This window comes from Delphinus delphis, chromosome 1 (genome assembly GCF_949987515.2).
Source record: "Delphinus delphis chromosome 1, mDelDel1.2, whole genome shotgun sequence".
NCBI classification, from domain to species: Eukaryota; Metazoa; Chordata; class Mammalia; order Artiodactyla; family Delphinidae; genus Delphinus; species Delphinus delphis.
In genome coordinates, this window is record NC_082683.1 from 42,390,673 (window position 1) to 42,410,756 (window position 20,084).

Below are 20,084 nucleotides of genomic sequence, written 5' to 3' on the forward strand. Positions count from 1 at the left end.
CCAGCATTTATTGTTTGTAGATTTTTTGATGATGGCCATTCTGACTGGTATGAGGTGATACCTCACTGCAATTTTGATTTGCATTTCTCTAATGATTACTGATGTTGAGCATCCTTTCATGTGTTTGTTGGCAATCTGTATATCTTCTTTGGAGAAATGTCTACTTAGGTCTTCTGCCCATTTCTGGATTGGGTTGTTTGTTTTTTTGATATTGACCTGCATGAGCTGCTTGTATATTTTGAAGATTAATCCTTTGTCTGTTGATACATTTGCAAACATTTTCTCCCATTCTGAGGGCTATTTTTTCATCTTGTTTATGGTTTCCTTTGCTGTGCAAAAGCTTTTAAGTTTCATTAGGTCCCATTTGTTTATATTTTTTAATTTCCATTTCTCTAGGAGGTGGGTCAGAAAGGATCTTGCTGTGATTTATGTCATAGAGAGATAATAATATGGTTTTCCTCCTTCAATTTGTTAATATGGTGTATCACACTGATTGATTTGCATATATTGAAGAATCCTCGCTTTCCTGTGATAAACCCCACTTGATCATGGTGTATGATCCTTTTAATGTGTTGTTGGATTCTGTTTGCTAGTATTTTGTTGAGGATTTTTGCCTCTATGTTCATCAGTGATATTGGCCTGTAGTTTTCTTTCTTTGAGACATCTTTGTCTGGTTTTGGTATCAGGGTGATGGTGGCCCCGTAGAATGCGTTTAGGAGTGTTCCTACCTCTGCTATATTTTGGAAGAGCTTGAGAAGGATAGGTGTTAGCTCTTCTCTAAATGTGTGAGAGAATTCGCCTGTGAAGCCATCTGATCCTGGGCTTTTGTCTGTTGGAAGATTTTTAATCACAGTCTCAATTTCAGTGCTTGTGATTGGTCTGTTTATATTTTCTATTTCTTCCTGGTTCAGTCTAGGAAGGTTGTGCTTTTCTAAGAATTTGTCCATTTCTTCCAGGTTGTCCATTTTATTGGCATAGAGTTGCTTGTAGTAATCTCTCATGATCCTTTGTATTTCTGCAGTGTCTCGTTGTTACTTCTCCTTTTCGTTTGTAATTCTATTGATTTGAGTCTTCTCTCTTTTTTTCTAGATGAGTCGGGCTAATGGTTTATCAATTTTGTTTATCTCCTCAAAGAACCAACTTTTAGTTTTATTGATCTTTGCTGTCATTTCCTTCATTTCTTTTTCATTTATTTCTGGTCTGATCTTTATGATTTCTTTCCTTCTGCTAACTTTGGGGTTTTTGTGTTCTTCTTTCTCTAATTGCTTTAGGTGTAAGGTTAGGTTGTTTAATTGAGATGCTTCTTTTTTCTTGAGGTAGGATTGTACTGCTATAAACTTCCCTCTTAGAACTGCTTTTGCTGCATCCCATAGGTTTTGGGTCGTCGTGTTTTCATTGTCATTTGTTTCTAGGTATTTTTTGATTTTTCTTTGATTTCTTCAGTGATCTCTTGGTTATTTAGTAGCGTATTGTTTAGCCTCCATGTGCTTGTATTTTTTACAGAATTTTTCCTGTAATTGATAACTAGTTTCACAGCGTTGTGGTTGGAAAAGATACTTGATACAATTTCAATTTTCTTAAATTTACCAGGCTTGATTTGTGACCCACGATATGATCTATCCTGGAGAATGTTCCATGAGCACTTGAGAAGGTGTATTCTGTTGTTTTTGGATAGAATGTCCTATAAACATCAATTAAGTCCATCTTGTCTAATGTATCATTTAATGCTTGTGTTTCCTTATTTAATTTCATTTTGGATGATCTGTCCATTGGTGAAAGTGGGGTGTTAAAGTCTCCTACTATGATTGTGTTACTATCGATTTCCCCTTTTATGGCTGTTAGCATCTGCCTTATGTATTGTGGTGCTCCTATGTTGGGTGCATAAGTATTTACAATTGTTATATCTTCTTCTTGGATTGATAACTTGGTCGTTATATAGTGCCCTTTTTGTCTGTTTTACTGGTCTTTATTTAAAGTCTATTTTGTCTGATATGAGAATTGCTACTCCAGCTTTCTTTTGGTTTCCATTTGCATGGAATATCTTTTTCCATCCCCTCACTTTCAGTCTGTATGTGTCCCTTGGTCTGAAGTCGGTCTCTTGTAGACAGCATATACATGGATCTTGTTTTTGTTTCCATTGAGCCAGTCTATTTCTTTTGGTTGGAGCATTTAATCCATTTACATTTAAGGTAGTTATGGATATGTATGTTCCTATTCCCATTTTCTTAATTGGTTTGGGTTTGTTATTGTACGTCTTTTCCTTCTCTTTTGTTTCCTGTCTAGAGAAGTTCCTTTAGCATTTGTTGTAAAGCTGGTTTGGTGGTTCTGAATTCTCTTAGCTTTTGCTTGTCTGTAAAGGTTTTAATTGCTCGGTTGAATCTGAATGAGATCCTTGCTGGGTAGAGTAATCTTGGTGGTAGGTTTTTCCCTTTCATCACTTTAAATATGTCCTGCCACTCCCTTCTGGCTTGCAGAGTTTCTGCTGAAAGATCAGCTGTTAACCTGATGGGGATTCCCTTGTGTGTTATTTGTTGCTTTTCCCTTGCTGCTTTTAATATTTTTTCTTTGTATTTAATTTTTGATAGTTTGATTAATATGTGTCTTGGCCTGTTTCTCCTTGGATTTATCCTGTGTGGGACTCTGCATTTCCTGGACTTGAATGACTACTGCCTTTCCCATATTAGGGCAGTCTTCAAGTATATGTCTTCCAATATTTTCTCAGTCCCTTTCTTTTTCTCTTCTTCTTCTGGGACCCCTATAGTTCAAATGCTGGTGTGTTTAATGTTGTCCCAGAAGTCTCTGAGACTGTCCTCAATTCTTTTCATTCTCTTTTCTTTATTCTGCTCTGCGGTAGTTACTTTCACTATTTTATCTTCCAGGTCACTTAAATGTTCTTCTGCCTCAGTTACTCTGCTATTGATTCCTTCTAGAGAATTTTTAATTTCATTTATTGTGTGGTTCATCATTGTTTGTTTGCTCTTTAGTTCTTCTAGGTCCTTGTTAAATGTTTCTTGTATTTTCTCCATTCTATTTCCAAGATTTTGGATCATCTTTACTATCATTACTCTGAATTCTTTCTCAGGTAGACTGCCTATTTGTTTCTTCATTTGTTTGGTCTGGTGGGTTTTTACCTTGCTCCTTCATCTGCTGTGTGTTTTCTCTGTCTTCTCATTTTGCTTAACTTACTGTGTTTGTGGTCTCCTTTTCACAGGCTGCAGGTTCGTAGTTCCCATTGTTTTTGGTGTCTGCCCTCAGTGGCTAAGGTTGGTTCAGTGGGTTGTGTAGGCTTCCGGGTGGAGGGGACTGGTGCCTGTCTTCTGGTGGATGACGCTGGACCTTGTCTTTCTGGTGGGCAGGACCATGTCCGGTGTGTGTTTTTGGGTGTCTGTGACCTTACTGTGATTTTAGGCTAATGGGTGGGGTTGCGTTCCTGTCTTGCTAGTTGTTTGGCATAGAGTGTCCAGCACTGTAGCTTGCTGGTCGTTGAGTGGAGCTGGGTCCTTTCTGTCCACAAGTAAAAGTGTGAAAGCTTTTTTGTAAAGCTTTTTTGTAAGTCTTTTTTGCCCCTTCCACATATATTGTGGAGCCCTGGCTCCACAATATCAAATGACGAAAGCTCTCCCAGAGATCTCCAGAGATGGAGATCTCTGGGAGAGCTTTCGTCACTTGATATTATGTGGAGCCAGGAGGTCTCTGGTCGACCAATGTCCTGAACTTGGCTCTCCCACCTAGAGGCACAGGTCTGACACCCAGCTGGAGCACAAAGACCCTGTCAGCCCCACAGCTTTTGGGAAGTCTGCAGTCTTCTGCCAGCGTTCAGTATGTGTTCTGTAGGAGTTGTTCCACATGTAGATGTATTTCTGATGTATCTGTGGGGAGGAAGGTGATCTCCATGTCTTACTCTTCTGCCATCTTGAAGGTCTCCTCAGAGTTTTTCTATACGTCCTTCATCATAAGAAATGAATTCAGCATTGATCCAAACACTGGGGAATGTATCCTAGATGAATGACAAAGCACTTTTGCCTGAATTGGGAAAATAAGACTTTGGAAAGAACTTTCTCAGATATTGATCATGGTTGATATGAAGCAGAGACCTGTCCAGAAACTGGAAGGACTCACTGAGCATGAACTTGTTCACATTATGTGTGAGACACCTGCTGAGGAGTCACAGAAATACTGGGAGAGGAACTCAGTACGTGGCTTTCTTTTTCTTGAGGCACACAGGAGCCATGGGTCAGCAGAATCAGACTTTGAATGCAAAGGTAATCTGATTAGCACCCTCTTCTCCCCAGGAATAAAGGTAATGATCACTTTGGAGAAATACATAAAAGCATAATTTAAAAATATCATCTATAATCTGATTAGCGGGAATAATTCTGAGGAGAGGGGTTGAGGAATGGGCAACGTGGATGAAGGGGTTAAAATGTACAAACTGCCAGTCATAAAATAAGTAAGTCATGGGTATGTAATGTACAGCATGGGGACTAAAGTTAGTAATATTGTATTGCAAACTTGAAAGTTGCTAAGAAAGTAAATCTTAAAAAGTTCTCATCACAAGGAAAAAAATTTGTAACTTTGTATGGTGATAGATGGTAAATAAACTTATTGAGGTGATCATTTTGCAATGCACACAAATGTTGAATCATTATGTTGTACACCTGAAATTAACATAATGCTCGTCAATTACACTTCAATTTAAAAGAAAGGAAAGAAAGAGAGAGAAGGAAAGAAGGAACCCATACCAATATTTTATCATACTTTACCAGCTTTTTTCCCTGGTATTTTTTTCCTTACTTATTTGAGATCATACTATGCTGACATGATTTTTTGTGAGGTGTGAATGATAAAGCTACATTTTAGGCATATCACTTTTTACCCCTTTACTCTCATTTAATTCATAGCAATCATCATAACTGACATGTTATATATTTGTTTACATAAGCTCTAAAAAAGACAGGAACTTTGTTTTGTTCACTACTGTATCCTCAAGGTCAAGAACACTCATATTTGCTGAAAATATTAAAGGATAAAAAGGACAGAAACCATCTAGTTACTAAGGATATTCCAAACAGATACCATAACATTTCTTAGTACAACCAGCTGACCAACAAGGAATAAGGGAAACCTTAAGGCTCACAAATAATCCCAAAGAACAGCTGTCTACCAGAGAATCCTGGGAGGAAGAAGAACACTTTTTTTTCTCCATGACCCATGCACAATCCATAAAATAATTAAGCTCAAGCTCACAAAGAACCTTCAAGAGATACTCGTGAATCATAGTCATTAGTAAAGGATCTACTTTCTCAAGCTGGTCTTCAATTAGTTCACTCACTCACTGACCCACTAATCCATTCACATTTAGTAAGCATCTTTTATGTTTAAGCCTAGGTACTAGGGATTTAGGGGGAAATAAGACACAACATCTACCTTCAAGGAACTCATGATTTAACTGAGTGATATACATGTACACAACTGCTACACAGTAAGTGTTAAAGTTCAAAGACAGTAAAGGAGAAATAACACCTAGATTTATGTGGAAGGGGCAAAAAAGACTACAAAAAAGCTTTCACACTTTTACTTGTGGACAGAAAGGAGGTGGGAGGAGACAGAGATATACACTCACTATACCCAAATATACACCTGCTCATGCATACACATTTTTCCATTCCAAAATTAAGTGGTCTCGAAGAAACATTCATGACTTGTGGTTTGTGGAAATGGAGAAAATTAGAGAAGAAACATGAAAGAAAGCAGAGGCTAAGAATTGTAAAATATATGAACATCTGCATGCTTAGCCTGAGTCATTGCCTGTAAAAACGAAGACCTACTTGGCATTTTACTAATGCTGGTGTCAAAGATGCTCTGGGGACACCATGAGTTCCCTTCTATATCCTCAGAATGTTATAAAGCTTTAATTAAGAATTGGAGGGACTTCCCTGGTGGTCCAGAGGTTTAGACTCCTCGCTTCCACTGCAGAGGGTGTGGGTTCGATCCCTGGTCAGGGAACTAAGATCACACATGCCACACAGTGCAGACAAAAAGATTAAAAAATAAAAAAAAAGAATTCTTCAAATTCTTGATAGTCACCATCAATGTAATTTTCATTTGTACAGGTAGCTGGTAGCAAATAACAGGAGATTATCAAAGAAAAAAAAAGAATTGGAAAGATTCTGCATTTTCTCAGTTAGGAGTTAGTAAAATATTCCATGCAAAAATTTTCTGGCACCACAGCTAATCTCATTTATATAATGAAGCGTAAAAAGAACATTTACAAGTCAAAATAAAATATATGTAGAAACTGAGTGACCTGAATTTGCTTTCTTTAGTTTTCTTTATTTGTCTGCAATGTGTCTATCACCAGGAGGAAATGCTAAAATAATTGAGACAAAATATTAAAAATATTTAACGTCCTGGGGGCTTCCCTGGTGGCACAGTGGTTGAGAGTCCGCCTGCCGATGCAGGGGACACAGGCTCGTGCCCCAGTCTGGGAAGATCCCACATGCCGCGGAGAGGCTGGGCCCGTGAGCCATGGCCGCTGAGCCTGCCCGTCTGGAGCCTGTGCTCCGCAACGGGAGAGGCCACAACAGTGAGAGGCCTGCGTACCGCAAAAAAAAAAAAAAAAAAAAAAAAAAAATTAACGTCCTTCTATTACTATCATAACTACAATATTTTAAAGGTAGGTGTAGAGTGATTAATTTTTAATAACAAAAATTTACCCTTATGTTTCTAATTTATTTTGAAAGCTTACAATTCTCCTGTTCTGTGGGATTAATCTTTTTGCTGACTAAATTTCCCAGTGAAAAAGGACAGGGGTATAGAGGTGTGAGTAAGGAAGGTAAATGTCCTGTGTTTGTAACCTTGGGTACGTAATGCCACCTCTCTGAGGCTCCGTGGTTTTCAGATGTTGAGTTTATGAACAAGTAAACTAAATAAGTATGTTAAGAGCCTATATATAAGTTGGGGGAAAACACATATTTAACAACTTAACCATGAAATTTAAAAAAAATAAAAGTCCAGCTTTCATTCGTCAAACAAAAAGAACTTAAAAAACTAAAGAGAAGAGAAAACAATTGTAGACTAAAAGAATCCTTTCCAGGAAAAGAGCTGACAACACAAACACACACACACACACACACACACACACACACACACTCACTCTCTCCCTCTCCCTTGTCTCTATTTCATTTGGAACTAATGAAGAGTATATTACAAGTAACTAGTCTGCATTTGGAAACCATTAAACTAAAAAGCAGTAACAGCAATAACAACAACTACCATTTACTATGACAGGAACCACAATAAATACTTTAGGAAACTGAGACTTAGAAAACCTAAGGAACTAGCACTGTTATCTGAGTAAGTTCAGGCAGCTGGACTCAAGCATCCATGTCCTATGGATGACAACTCCTCTCTAGACTGTTTATGTTTCCATTGAATTCAAAATCTTATGACAATGTAGCAGATTTGAGACAAATGATTTATTCATTTTTTCAGCAGTCAATCTGTAAGCCTTTGCTATGTGTCGAAAGTTCTGGGATGGGAGAGTAGGAATGCAACCTGGGATGACTCGCAGGTCTCTGCTTGGGCAACTGAGTAGATGGTAGTGCTATGAGCAGAGATGGGATATCCAGATGTTTAGTATTGTTTTACATTTCATAAGGTGGACAACTTTACTTTCAGACATATATCTGTGACACATTAAGTAAAAGACCATCAAATGTATATATATATATATATATACACACACACACACACACATAAATAATATAACAGACAATATATTAAAAAATATATAATAATATATGATATATAAATGTTTACAATATAAATAGCATAGAAATATAAGTAATAAAAAGTTATATATATATCCACACACATATATTTGGAGCACGAGGCTAGTGATTAGATTTGTGGTTAGTAATATGATCAAATGTTAACAAAGACAATTCTGGCAGTCATGCAAGACCAGCAGGTAAAGAGACTGGAGGCGACTTGATATCATAGTCCAGGTAAAACATGATGAGGACCCAAACAAAGCTGAGTATAATGAGGAACAGACAATCAGAGTCCAATTGCGGGTAAAAGAACAAGACTTGGCAATTTATGGGAGATGAGGAATGATAGAGAAAAAGTCTAGGATGATTGGCTGAGGGCCAATAATAGTGTCATTAGTACATAAAGTAGAATGTAGAAGGAGGTAAAGCTTGGCTCTTTGTTATTGTTTATACTATACTTTGAAGGAGAGACTAATTGGAAAAGGTGATTATTAACTTTAAGCATTGTTGAGCTTGACACCTAAGGAGAAATATCCAGCAGGCAACTTGAAAGTACTGGAAGTTCAGGAGAGAGTTCAGGCATAGAGGACAAAATCTAGGAGTCATCAGGAAACAGGATGTAGTTGAAGGCACAGAACCAGACAACACCACCACAGGAAGTGTGTATTAAGAGAAGAGCAGAAGCACCAGCCTAAATATGGGACTAAAAAGATAGCCTCGCTCTTCAGTTTTTTCTCCAGAACACTGAGATTATTTCTCTTGCTCTTGTTCTGAATAAAAGGAGACATCTGTCCCAGATACCTCCTGGGAGCAAACTGGCCTGAGGGAACAGAGACCAGCGCAGTATAGGGCAACAGGAAAATGTTTTAGAATATATTAGATCAGCAGTTCTCAAAGTGTGGTCCAAGCACTCCAAAAGTCCCCCAAGGCCCCTTAAGGGAGGTCTGTAAGGTCAAAACTACTTTCAGAATATGAAGATGTTATTTATCTTTCTCACTGCATTATCTGCAACAATGTTGCAAAACCAGTGGTGGGTTAAAAAAAAAAGTGGTGGGTGCTTTAGTGGGAATCAAGGCAGCAGCACCAAACTGTACTGGCTGGTAGCAACTGTACTGTTCACCCTCACAAACTCGCAGGGGGATAAAAAGGCCATTTGCACTTATGAACATCTGTCGATGAATCAATAAAAACTATTGATTTAAAATAAATGGTGACCCTTAGGTTCTTTTAAAAACTATGGAAGACAAAATTAGAAATACACACAAAGCACTTCTGCTGAGTACCAAAGTATAATCAGTTATGAGGAGGAAAAGCACTTATATGATGGTCTGAGAAACAAGGTGAACCAGCTGCTTTTTTCATGGAACACCATTTTTACTTGCAAGAAGTGACAGATAACAATGGTTATTCAGATTTAGGTATTGGGCAACACTTCTTCCTAAATAAAGTGTATCTGTCACTTTAAGGAAAACAACTGAAAGTATTTGTTGCAGATGATGAAAATTGAAGCTTTCAAGTAAAAACTGGAACCTTGGAAAGTATTATCTGCCTTGTAAGCTTAACATTATACCAATACTTAAAAGACACTCATGAGATGGATGGTGATATCAATAAAGATGATTTAAGAAACAATTTATAATGAAATGTGTCAACATTTGGAAGACATGCATAACTCAGTGAACCAATTCCAAATGATCAATGCATGTTACAAAATCATATATGGATAAAAAGTTCATTCAATGTGGAAGAAAGACTAATGGAGTTTAACAGAGTATGAAAAGTTCATTGATAACAGTTTCATATTCCATATTGTAACTAACTTTGAACTTCCTTCTCATTGCGGTGTCTTCTCTTGTTGCGGAGCATGGGCCCTAGGCACTTGCGCTTCAGTAGTTGTGGCTCGTGGGCTCTAGAGTGCAGGCTCAGTAGTTGCGGCACACGGGCTTAGATGCTCCGCGGCATGTGGGATCTTCCCAGACCAGGGCTTGAACCTGTGTCCCCTGCATTGGCAGGTGGATTCGTAACAACTGCGCCACCAGGGAAGCCCTTTAAATTCATTTTTAAGTTCAAATTTATAACATTTATTTATCACAGCAACAATGAAGCAATTTTGATTAACACAAATGTTTAAAGTCAGGGATCAAACTTATTTCTGTACTTGGTTTTGGTTGCTTTATTTGAAAAACATAATTCATCCAAGAAAGTAGCTATAATATACACTTTTGAACAACAGTCTCGTAATCTCTGGGTGGTTTAAATAAATGTTTACTCAGAGGTTTGCACAAAAACCACTTAACTTGATAGTTCTTTAAAGCACCAGTGCATTCCAATATGTTAAAATCTGGTTTGTAACAGATATGAATGCATATACCTAATTAACTTGCAGTTTTTAAAAATTCAAAGACACTTAAAAAATAATGAAACTAGATTCTACCAATTCCCTGAAGACTTCTCTGGAAGCTGGTTTCGTGGAAAATAATGTGAAAACTCTGGTCCATAGCATGTCTAAGGTTCCTTCTGCTCTAACAAAGGCAGTAATGTAAGTTTGAGAGAGAAAAAAATCTGTGGCATCACCCTATGCCAATTTTTGTATTGTCAGAACTGGATGAGAAGATATAAGGCAGAAGCATGGTAACAAAGTGATTAACAGCATGAGCTCTGAAATAAGACATGGATTAGAAACTGAGCATTGCTACAGTTATTGTGATCTTGGGCAAACTGCTTGGTCAGAGTCTCATTTTCCTCATTATTAAAGTGAGAAAGAAAATAGCACCTGTCTCATATAACCATTTTAAAGATTAAATGAGAAAAATGCAAAAACAAAGTTTGGATGACCTTGTATATAGCTTTGAAAACAAAAGAAGAAAGAGAAAGAATGTTCAGACCTCTGATATTTCTGAGTCTGTGGAAAGTCTGTATAACTCAGCCCCAGACACCACTAACACGAAGCCCATTCAATTCTAAAGAGTTTTAGTTCTAAGATCCTCATTCAAATCACGATGTCAGTTAGATCACTGGTAAGGAAGCTACAGGCTCTCATTCTGTATGTAAAGATGGTTCAACATAGGAAAATCAACTAATGTAATACATCACATTAACAGAATGAAGGGAAAAAAAAGCCATGTGATCATCTCAATTGATGCAGTAAAAGCAATTGACAAAATTCAAAATCCTTTCATGATAAAACATTGAGCAAACTAGGAAAAGAAGAAAACTACTTCAACATAATAAAGACCATATATGAAAAGCCAACACTGAACATCATACCAATGGTGAGAGATTGAAAGCTTTTTTTCTAAAATTTTTAACAAGACAAGGATGCTCACCTTCACCACTTCTTTTCAACATAGAAATCCTAGCCAGAGCAATTAGGCAAGGGGGAAAAAAAAGGCATCCAAACTGGAAAGGAAGAAGTAAAATTATCTCTGTTTGCAGACGACATGATCTTACATGCAGAAAACCCTAAAGATTCTACAAACAAACAAACAAACAAAAAACATGTTTAGAATAAATGACTTGAACAAGGTAGCAGGATACAAAATCAATGAACAAAAAATCAATAGCATTTCCATACACTGATAATCCGAACAATCTGTAAAGGAAATTAAGAAAACAATGTCATTTACAATAGCATCAAAAAGAATAAAATACTTAGGAATTAGCCAAGGAGGACACGTATACTGACAACTATAAAACATTCTGGGGCTTCCCTGGTGGCGCAGTGGTTGAAAGTCCGCCTGCTGATGCAGGGGACACGGGTTTGTGCCCCGGTCCAGGAAGATCCCACATGCCGGGGAGAGGCTGGGCCCGTGAGCCATGGCCACTGAGCCTGCGCGTCCGGAGCCTGTGCTCCGCAATGGGAGGGCCGCAACAGTGAGAGGCCTACATACCGCCAAAAAAAAAAAAAAAAAAAAAAAGCATTCTGAAAGAATGTAGATACAGATAAATGGAAAAACGGCCCACATTCATGGACTGGAAGACTTCGTATTGTTAGGACATTAATACTATCCAAAGCAATAAAGCAATCCATAGAATTCAATGTAATCACTGTGAAAATCCCTATGACATTTGTTTGCAGAAATAGAAAATTCATCCTCAAATTCATATGGAATCTCAGGGAACCCTGAATAGCAAAAACATTCTTGAAGAAGAATAACAAAGTTACAGGTCTCAAACTTTCTGATTTCAAAACTTATTACAAAGCTATCATAATCAAAACAGTACTAGCCTTAAGACATTTAGGTCAATGGAACAGAACAGAGAGCCCAGAAATAAATCCCTGTATGTACAGTCAAATGATTTTCTACAAATATGTCAAGACCACTCAGTGGGGAAAGGACAAGTGGTGTTGGGAACACTGGATATCCACATGAAAAAGAATGAAGTAAAACTAACTCAAAATGGATCAAAGACCTAAATGTAAGATCTAAAACTAAAAACTCTTAGAAGAAAACTTAAGTGAAAGTTTCACAACATTGGATTTAGCAATACTTTCTTGGATAGGACACTAAAAGCATAGGCAACAAAAGAAAAAGTAGATAAACTGGACTACATCATAATTAAAAAGTTTTGTGAACCAACAGACAGTATCAACAGAATGAAAAGGCAACCTATGATATGGGAGAAAATATTTGCAAATCATATGTCTCCTAAGGGGTTGATACCCAGAGTATATAAAGAACTCCTACAATGCAACAACAAAAAAACAAACAACTGATTTTTAAAAATGTGCCAAGTACCTGAACAGACATTTCTTCAAAGATATACAAGTGGCCAATATGCACACAAAAGGATCAAAATCACTAATCATTAGGGAAATGCAAATCAAATTAATGAGCTGCCACTTCACACCCATTAAAACAGCTATTATCAAAAAACCAGAAAGTAGTTAGTGTTGGCAAGAATGTAAAGAACTTGGAACCCTTGTGCACCACTGATGGGAATGTAAAATAGTAAGGCATGGAAAACAGTACAGTGGCTTCTCAAAAAATCAAAAATAGAATTACCATATGATCTAGCAATTCTTGGTATATACCCAAAAGAACTAAAACCAGGGACTTGAATAGGTATTTGTACACTCATATGAATAGGAGCATTATTCACAATAGTCAAAATGTGGAAGCAACCCAAGTGTCTATTGATGGATGAATAGACAAACAAAACATGGTATATTCATACAACAGAATATTATTCAGTCTTAAAAACGAAGGAAATTCTGGTACATGTTACAACATGGATGAACCTTGAGGAAATTATGCCAAGTGAAATAAGCCCAATACACAAAAAGACAAATACTATATGATTCCACTTACGTGAGGTACCTAGAGCAGTCAAATTCATAAACACAGTAAGCAAATGGTGGTTGCCAGGGCCTGGTGGGAAGGGGAAATGGGGAGTTCTTGTTTAACTGGTACAGAGTTTCAGTTTTAGAAGATGAAAAAAGTTCTGGAGATAGATGAATGTAATGGTTGCACAACAATGTGAAGGTACTTAATACCACTAACTGTATACTTAAAAATGTTTAAAATGGTAAATTTTATGTCATGTATATTTTACCACAATGTTAAAAAAAAACCCCACTTATCAGAAAAAATAAACAACGTGTCCCTCCCCCTACAAAGATTCTCATCCACTGAGCTCCTTTTACATGCTCTGTGAGGACAGTAATTGATTCACCCATTCATTAAGTAATACTATGTACGCAGGTATGGTTTAAAGTTCTTGGGATACATCAGTGAATAAAAAGTTAAGTTCCTGTGGACCTCAGAATCTAGTGGGAGGAGGAGGAGGAGACAGGTAAGAGAAAAACAAAGTAATTTATATAGTACGCTGGAAAGTAATAAGCCAAAATAAAATAAGAAAGAGTAGGGAACAATACGGTGTGAGTGCCGGGCTAGATGAGAAGGTGACATTTTGGCAAAGATTTGTTAGAGGTTATGGAGATCATCATGTGGCTATATGAAGAAAAATCATCCTAGGAATGGGGAACAGCAAAGGGCCTAAGGTTCATGAGCCTGTTTTTTGAGCAACAGTAAGAAGGTCACTGTGGCTGGAGCAGAGCGAGTAAAGGGAATAATGATGAGATATTATTAGAAAGGTTTAGGCCATTGTAAAGTTTTTATTGTACATAATTTGAAGGTAGAACCTGACAGGAAGTCAAGAAGACTTCCTGATACATTAGAGACAGAGTAAGAGGAAAAAAAGAACCAAGGATGATTCTAAGGCTTTAGGTCTTAGCAGTGTTAAAGATGAAATTACCATTAATTAAGATGGGGAAAGGTTCAAGAGAAGCAGGTTTGGGGAGGAAGATTAGGTGTCTGGTGTTAGATATGTTGTGTTAGATATATCTATGAGCTATTTGAGTGGAGATATGGATAGTAGTTGGATATATGAGTCTAGAGTTCAGGGGAAAAATGTGGCTAGAGTTAAAAATCAGCATATAGAGAGTATGTAAAACCATGACACTAGATGAGATCCCCAAGGAGTAGAGACAGAGAAGAAAAGAAGTCCACAGCCTGACACCTAGAGCAACACAACATAAAGAAGTTGGGGAAAAGAGGAAGAATCAGCAAAGGAGACAGAAGGAATGACCAAAGAGGCTGGTGGAACACCAGAGACAACATCTGAATGTGAGTCAATCTGTTACTACTTCTTTAACCTTGTGAACTGGCTTCATCTCTCCATTTCTTGATTTTCCTTGTCTGTACAATAAACATAATACCAGTTTTCTCAGGTAGTTGCTGTGAGAATTAAACGAGACCAAATACAGGAAAATGGTTAGCACATGGAGTGCCAGAACTAAGTAAGTGCTCAATAAATGGTATCTTTTCCTATGATGATAAACAACAACAAACCTTAGCCCCCTTCCAGGCTATTATAGTCCTTTACTCTACCACTTTACAGGAAACAAGCTAGGAACTGGAACTGAAAGATGAGACCAACAAAGGCAATAGAAACCTACAGTGAGATGGCAATCGACCATTTCAGCCTTAACCTATTCCTCTATCTATAAATAAGCTTTATCAAAATGTCTGTTTTTCTTTGAACATGTCCTATATGTCCTACCTCCATTCCTTGCTCATGTTACTCTCTTCGCTTTCTTTACTACTCTCCATATCTACTTATGTAGCCCATTCTTTCAAGGTAAACCACAAAGGCCACCTTCTGCTCTGAAAACATTTATGACTTGCCCTAAATGGAGGCAATCTCCCTTTCCTTTAAATTTTTGCTGCTTTAATGAATTCTCATGGCACTTACCATTCTTTCCTGTGGGCAATCAAGAGTTAATTAAAATGTATTAACCTCTCATTTTATTCTCTTCGGTTATACTTTCTAATCATATAACATCCCTAGCAAGATATTAATTCAGCATTTCAATAATGAGAATCTAAAAGAGCACATGTATTTTAAAAAGATATAATTTAATAACTTTTATTACAATAAGTCTTTTAGAAATCTTATTTGCTGTCACTCTAAATTTTGGTTGAAATCAAAACCCAGCACTACATTAAATCTTATTTTCTACATATCTGCTTTTTTACATTCCTTCTTCTAGCTGCTCCTGTTGGAAGTTAATTTTCAAGCTGAAAACAAATAATTCACACTGTTAAATCTCATCTTGTTACAATTTGCACAAGAAATCCAAACTGTGAAGGCATTTCTACTTATCTTTCTTTACACTCATAATACTCAATTTGTCACAATCAGCAAATTTCTGTACTGAATAACTCACTCTATTTTCATCTGGAAAAATAAGCCATTATTTTTGAAGTATTTACATGTTTGAGTCTATTTCCCCCTAATTCCCTGCTCTCCTACCCAACAGCTGGTCTATTTTATTTCCAAATGAACAGTGAGAAAGAAACAGTTACTTAGTTGAAAAAGCTTTTAAACTCTTTCATATTTAGGTTTGAACCTTGGTTTTACCTGGTTCAAATCTAGTAAACTGTAAATCTTGATCAAGTTACTTAATGTTCTGGTCTTCAGTTTCCTGATTTTTAAAATGGGAATATTATTTAAAAGGTTACTAAAAGGATAAATGGATAGGAGACCTTCAAGATGGCGGAGGAGTAAGACGTGGAGATCACCTTCCTCCCCACGAATACATCAGAAATACATCTAAATGTGGAACAACTCCTACAGAACACCCACTGAACGCTGGTAGAAGACTTCAGACTTCCCAAAAGGCAAGAAACTCCCCACATACCTAGGTAGGGAAAAAGAAAGAAGAAGAAACACAGACAAAAGAATAGGGATGGGACCTGCACCTCTGTCAGGGAGCTGTGAAGGAGGAAAATTTTCCACACACTAGGAAGCCCCTTCAATGGCAGAGATGGGGGGTGGTCGGGGGCGAAGCTTCGGAGCCATGGAGGAGAGCGCAGCAACAGGGGTGCAGAGGGCAAAGCGGAGAGATTCCCGCACAGAGGATCGGTGCCAACCAACACTCACCAGACTGAGAGGCTTGTCTGCTCACCCACCAGGACGGGTGGGGGCTGGGAGCTGAGGTTCGGGCTTCAGGGGTCAGATCCCAGGGAGAGAACTGGGGTTGGCTGCGTGAACACACCTGAAGGGGGCGAGTGCGCCATAGCTAGCCAGGAGGGAGTCCAGGAAAAAGTCTGGATCTGCCTAAGAGGCAAGAGACCATTGTTGTGGGGTGCCGGAGGAGAGGGGATGCAGAGCACCACCTAAACAAACTCCAGAGACGGGCACTAGCCGCGTCTATCAGCACGGACCCAAGAGACAGGCATGAGATGCTAAGGCTGCTGCTGCCGACACCAAGAAGCCTGTGTGCAAGCACAGGTCACTATCCACACCTACCCTCCCAGGAGCCTGTGCAGCCCACCACTGCAGGGTCCCATGATCCAGGGACAACTTCCCCGGGAGAACACACAGCATGCCTCAGGCTGTTGCAATGTCACTCCCACCTCTGCCGCTGCAGGCTCGCCCTGCATTCCGTACCCCTCCCTCCCTGCCCCACCCCCGGCCTGAGTGAGCCTGAGCCCCCTAATTAGCTGCTACTTTAACCCCGTCCTGTCTGAGCAAAGAATAGACGCCCTCAGGTGACCTACACGGAGAGGCCGGGCCAAATCCAAAGCTGAACCCCAGGAGCTGTGAGAACAAAGAAATGAAAGGGAAATCTCTCCCAGCAGCCTCAGGAGCAGCAAATTAAATCTCCACGATCACCTTGATGTACCCTGCATCTCTGGAATACCTGAACAGACAACGAATAATCCCAAAATTGAGGCAGTGGTCTTTGGGAGCAACTGTAGACTTGGGGTTTGCTTTCTGCATCTAATTTGTTTTTGGTTTTATATTTACCTTACTTTAGTATTTAGAGTTTATTATTGGTAGATTTGTTGATTGATTTGGTTGCTCTCTTCCTTTATTTCTTTTTATATATATAAATATATATTTTTTTTCCTTTTTCTCTTTCTGTGAGTGTGTATGTGTATGCTTCTTTGTGTGATTTTGTTTGTATACATTTGCTATTACCATTTGTCCTAGGGTTCTGTCTGATTTGTTTGTTTGTTTGTTTTTTTAGTATAGTTTTTAGCACTGGTTATCATTGGTGGATTTGTTTTTTGGTTTGGTGGCTCTCTTCCTTCTTTTTTTAAATTACTTTTTAATTTTTTTATTACTAATAATTTTTTATTTTAATAACTTTATTTTATTTTTCTTTCTTTGGTTCTTTTTTTCCTCCCTTTTCTTCTGAGCCATGTGGCTAACAGGATCTTGGTGCTCCGGCCGGGCGTCAGACCTGTACCTCTGAGATGGGAGAGCCGAGTTCAGGACATTGGTCCACCAGACTCCTCCTGGCTCCACATAATATAAAACAGCGAAAGCTCTCCCAGAGATCTCCATCTCAACGGTAAGACCCAGCTCCACTCAACAACCAGCAAGCTACAGTGCTGGACACCACATGCCAAACAACTAGCAAGACAGGAACACAACCCCACCCACTAGCAGAGAAGCTGCCTAAAATCATAATAAGGCCACAGACACCCCAAAACACACCACCAGATGTGGACCTGCCCACCAGAAAGACAAGATCCAGCCTCATCCACCAGAACACAGGCACCAGTCCCCTCCACCAGGAAGCCTACATAACCCACTGAACCAACTTTAGCCACTGGGGACAGACACCAAAAACAATGGAAACGACAAACGTGCAGCCTGTGAAAAGGAGACCCCAAACACAGTAAGTTAAGCAAAATGAGAAGACAGAGAAATACACAGCAGATGAAGGAGGAAGGTAAAAACCCACCAGACCAAACAAATGAAGAGCAAATAGGCAGTCTACCTGAAAAAGAATTCAGAGTAATGATAGTAAAGATGATCCAAAATGTTGGACACAGAATGGAGAAAATACAAGAAACATTTAACAAGGACCTAGAAGAACTAAAGGGCAAAGAAACAATGATGAACCACACAATAAATGAAATAAAAAATTCTCTAGAAGGAATCAATAGCAGAATAACTGAGGCAGAAGACTGGATAAGTGACCTGGAAGATAAAATAGCGGAAGTAACTACCACAGAGCAGAATAAAGAAAAAAGAATGAAAAGAATTGAGGACAGTTCAGAGACTTCTGGGACAACATTAACTGCACCAATGTTCGAATTATAGGGGTCACAGAAGAAGAAGAGAAAAAGAAAGGGACTGAGAAAATATTTGAAGAGATTATAGTTGAAAACTTCCCTAATATGGGAAAGGCAATAGTCAATCAAGTCCAGGAAGTGCAGAGAGTCCCACACAGGATTAAATGCAGGAGAAACATGCCAAGTCACATATTAATCAAACTATCAAAAATTAAATACAAAGAAAAAATATTAAAAGCAGCAAGGGAAAAGCAACAAATAACACACAAGGGAATCCCCATCAGGTTAACAGCTGATCTTTCAGCAGAAACTCTGCAAGCCAGAAGGGAGTGGCAGGACATATTTAAAGTGATGAAAGGGAAAAACCTAAAACCAAGATTACTCTACCCAGCAAGGATCTCATTCAGATTCAACCGAGCAATAAAACCTTTACAGACAAGCAAAAGCTAAGAGAATTCAGAACCACCAAACCAGCTTTACAACAAATGCTAAAGGAACTTCTCTAGACAGGAAACAAAAGAGAAGGAAAAGACCTACAATAACAAACCCAAACCAATTAAGAAAATGGGAATAGGAACATACATATCCATAACTACCTTAAATGTAAATGGATTAAATGCTCCAACCAAAGGAAACAGACTGGCTCAATGGATACAAAAACAAGATCCATATATATGCTGTCTACAAGGGACACAGTACAGACTGAAAATGAGGGGATGGAAAAAGATATCCCATGCAAATGGAAATCACAAGAAAGCTGGAGTAGCAATTCTCATATCAGACAAAATAGACTTTAAATAAAGACCAGTAAAACAGACAAAGAAGGACACTACATAATGACCAAGTGATCAATCCAAGAAGAAGATATAACAATTGTAAATATTTATGCACCCAACATAGGAGCACCACAATACATAAGGCAAATGCTAACAGACATAAAAGGGGAAATTGACAGTAACACAATCATAGCAGGACACTTTAACACCCCACTTTCACCAATGGACAGATCATCCGAAATGAAAATAAATAAGGAAACACAAGTTTTAAGTGATACATTAAACAAGATGGACTTAATTGATATTTATAGGACATTCTATCCAAAAACAACAGAATACACCTTCTCAAGTGCTCATGGAACATTCTCCAGGATAGATCATATCTTGGGTCACAAATCAAGTCTTGGTAAATTTAAGAAAACTGAAGTCGTATCAAGTATCTTTTCTGACCACAACGCTATGAGAGTAGATATCAATTACAGGAAAAAATCTGTAAAAAACACAAACACATGGAGGCTAGACAATACACTACTACATAACCAAGAGATCACTGAAGAAATCAAAAAGTACCGACAAACAAATGACAATGAAAACACGACCACCCAAAACCTATGGGATGCAGCAAAAGCAGTTCTACAAGGGAGGTTTATAGCAGTACAATCCTACCTCAAGAAAAAAGAAACATCTCAAATAAACAACCTAACCTTACACCTAAAGCAATTAGCGAAAGAAGAACACAAAAACCCCAAAGTTAGCAGAAGGAAAGAAATCATAAAGATCAGATCAGAAATAAATGAAAAAGAAATGAAGGAAACAATAGCAATGATCAATAAAACTAAAAGCAGGTTCTTTGAGAAGATAAACAAAATTGATAAACCATTAGCCAGACTCATCAAGAAAAAAAGGGAGAAGACTCAAATCAACAGAGTTGGAAA

At 38.1% G+C, this 20,084-nt stretch overlaps 1 protein-coding gene across 2 annotated transcripts in view; it reads right to left on the reverse strand.

The window, feature by feature from the left end:
• Nucleotides 1–20,084, reverse strand: part of EPS15 (epidermal growth factor receptor pathway substrate 15) — a 159,825-nt gene that overhangs the window by 11,568 nt on the left and 128,173 nt on the right. Inside the window, exon 22 of one of the 2 annotated variants that reach the window (XM_060021833.1) lies at nucleotides 11,342–11,657. The exons of the other annotated variant lie outside the window; for it this stretch is intronic. Within the exon in view, the coding sequence (XP_059877816.1) occupies nucleotides 11,434–11,657 (224 nt within the window). The 3' untranslated portion in view covers nucleotides 11,342–11,433. Of the gene's footprint in view, nucleotides 1–11,341; nucleotides 11,658–20,084 lie in introns of those variants that run through there. 2 annotated transcript variants of the gene reach the window in all.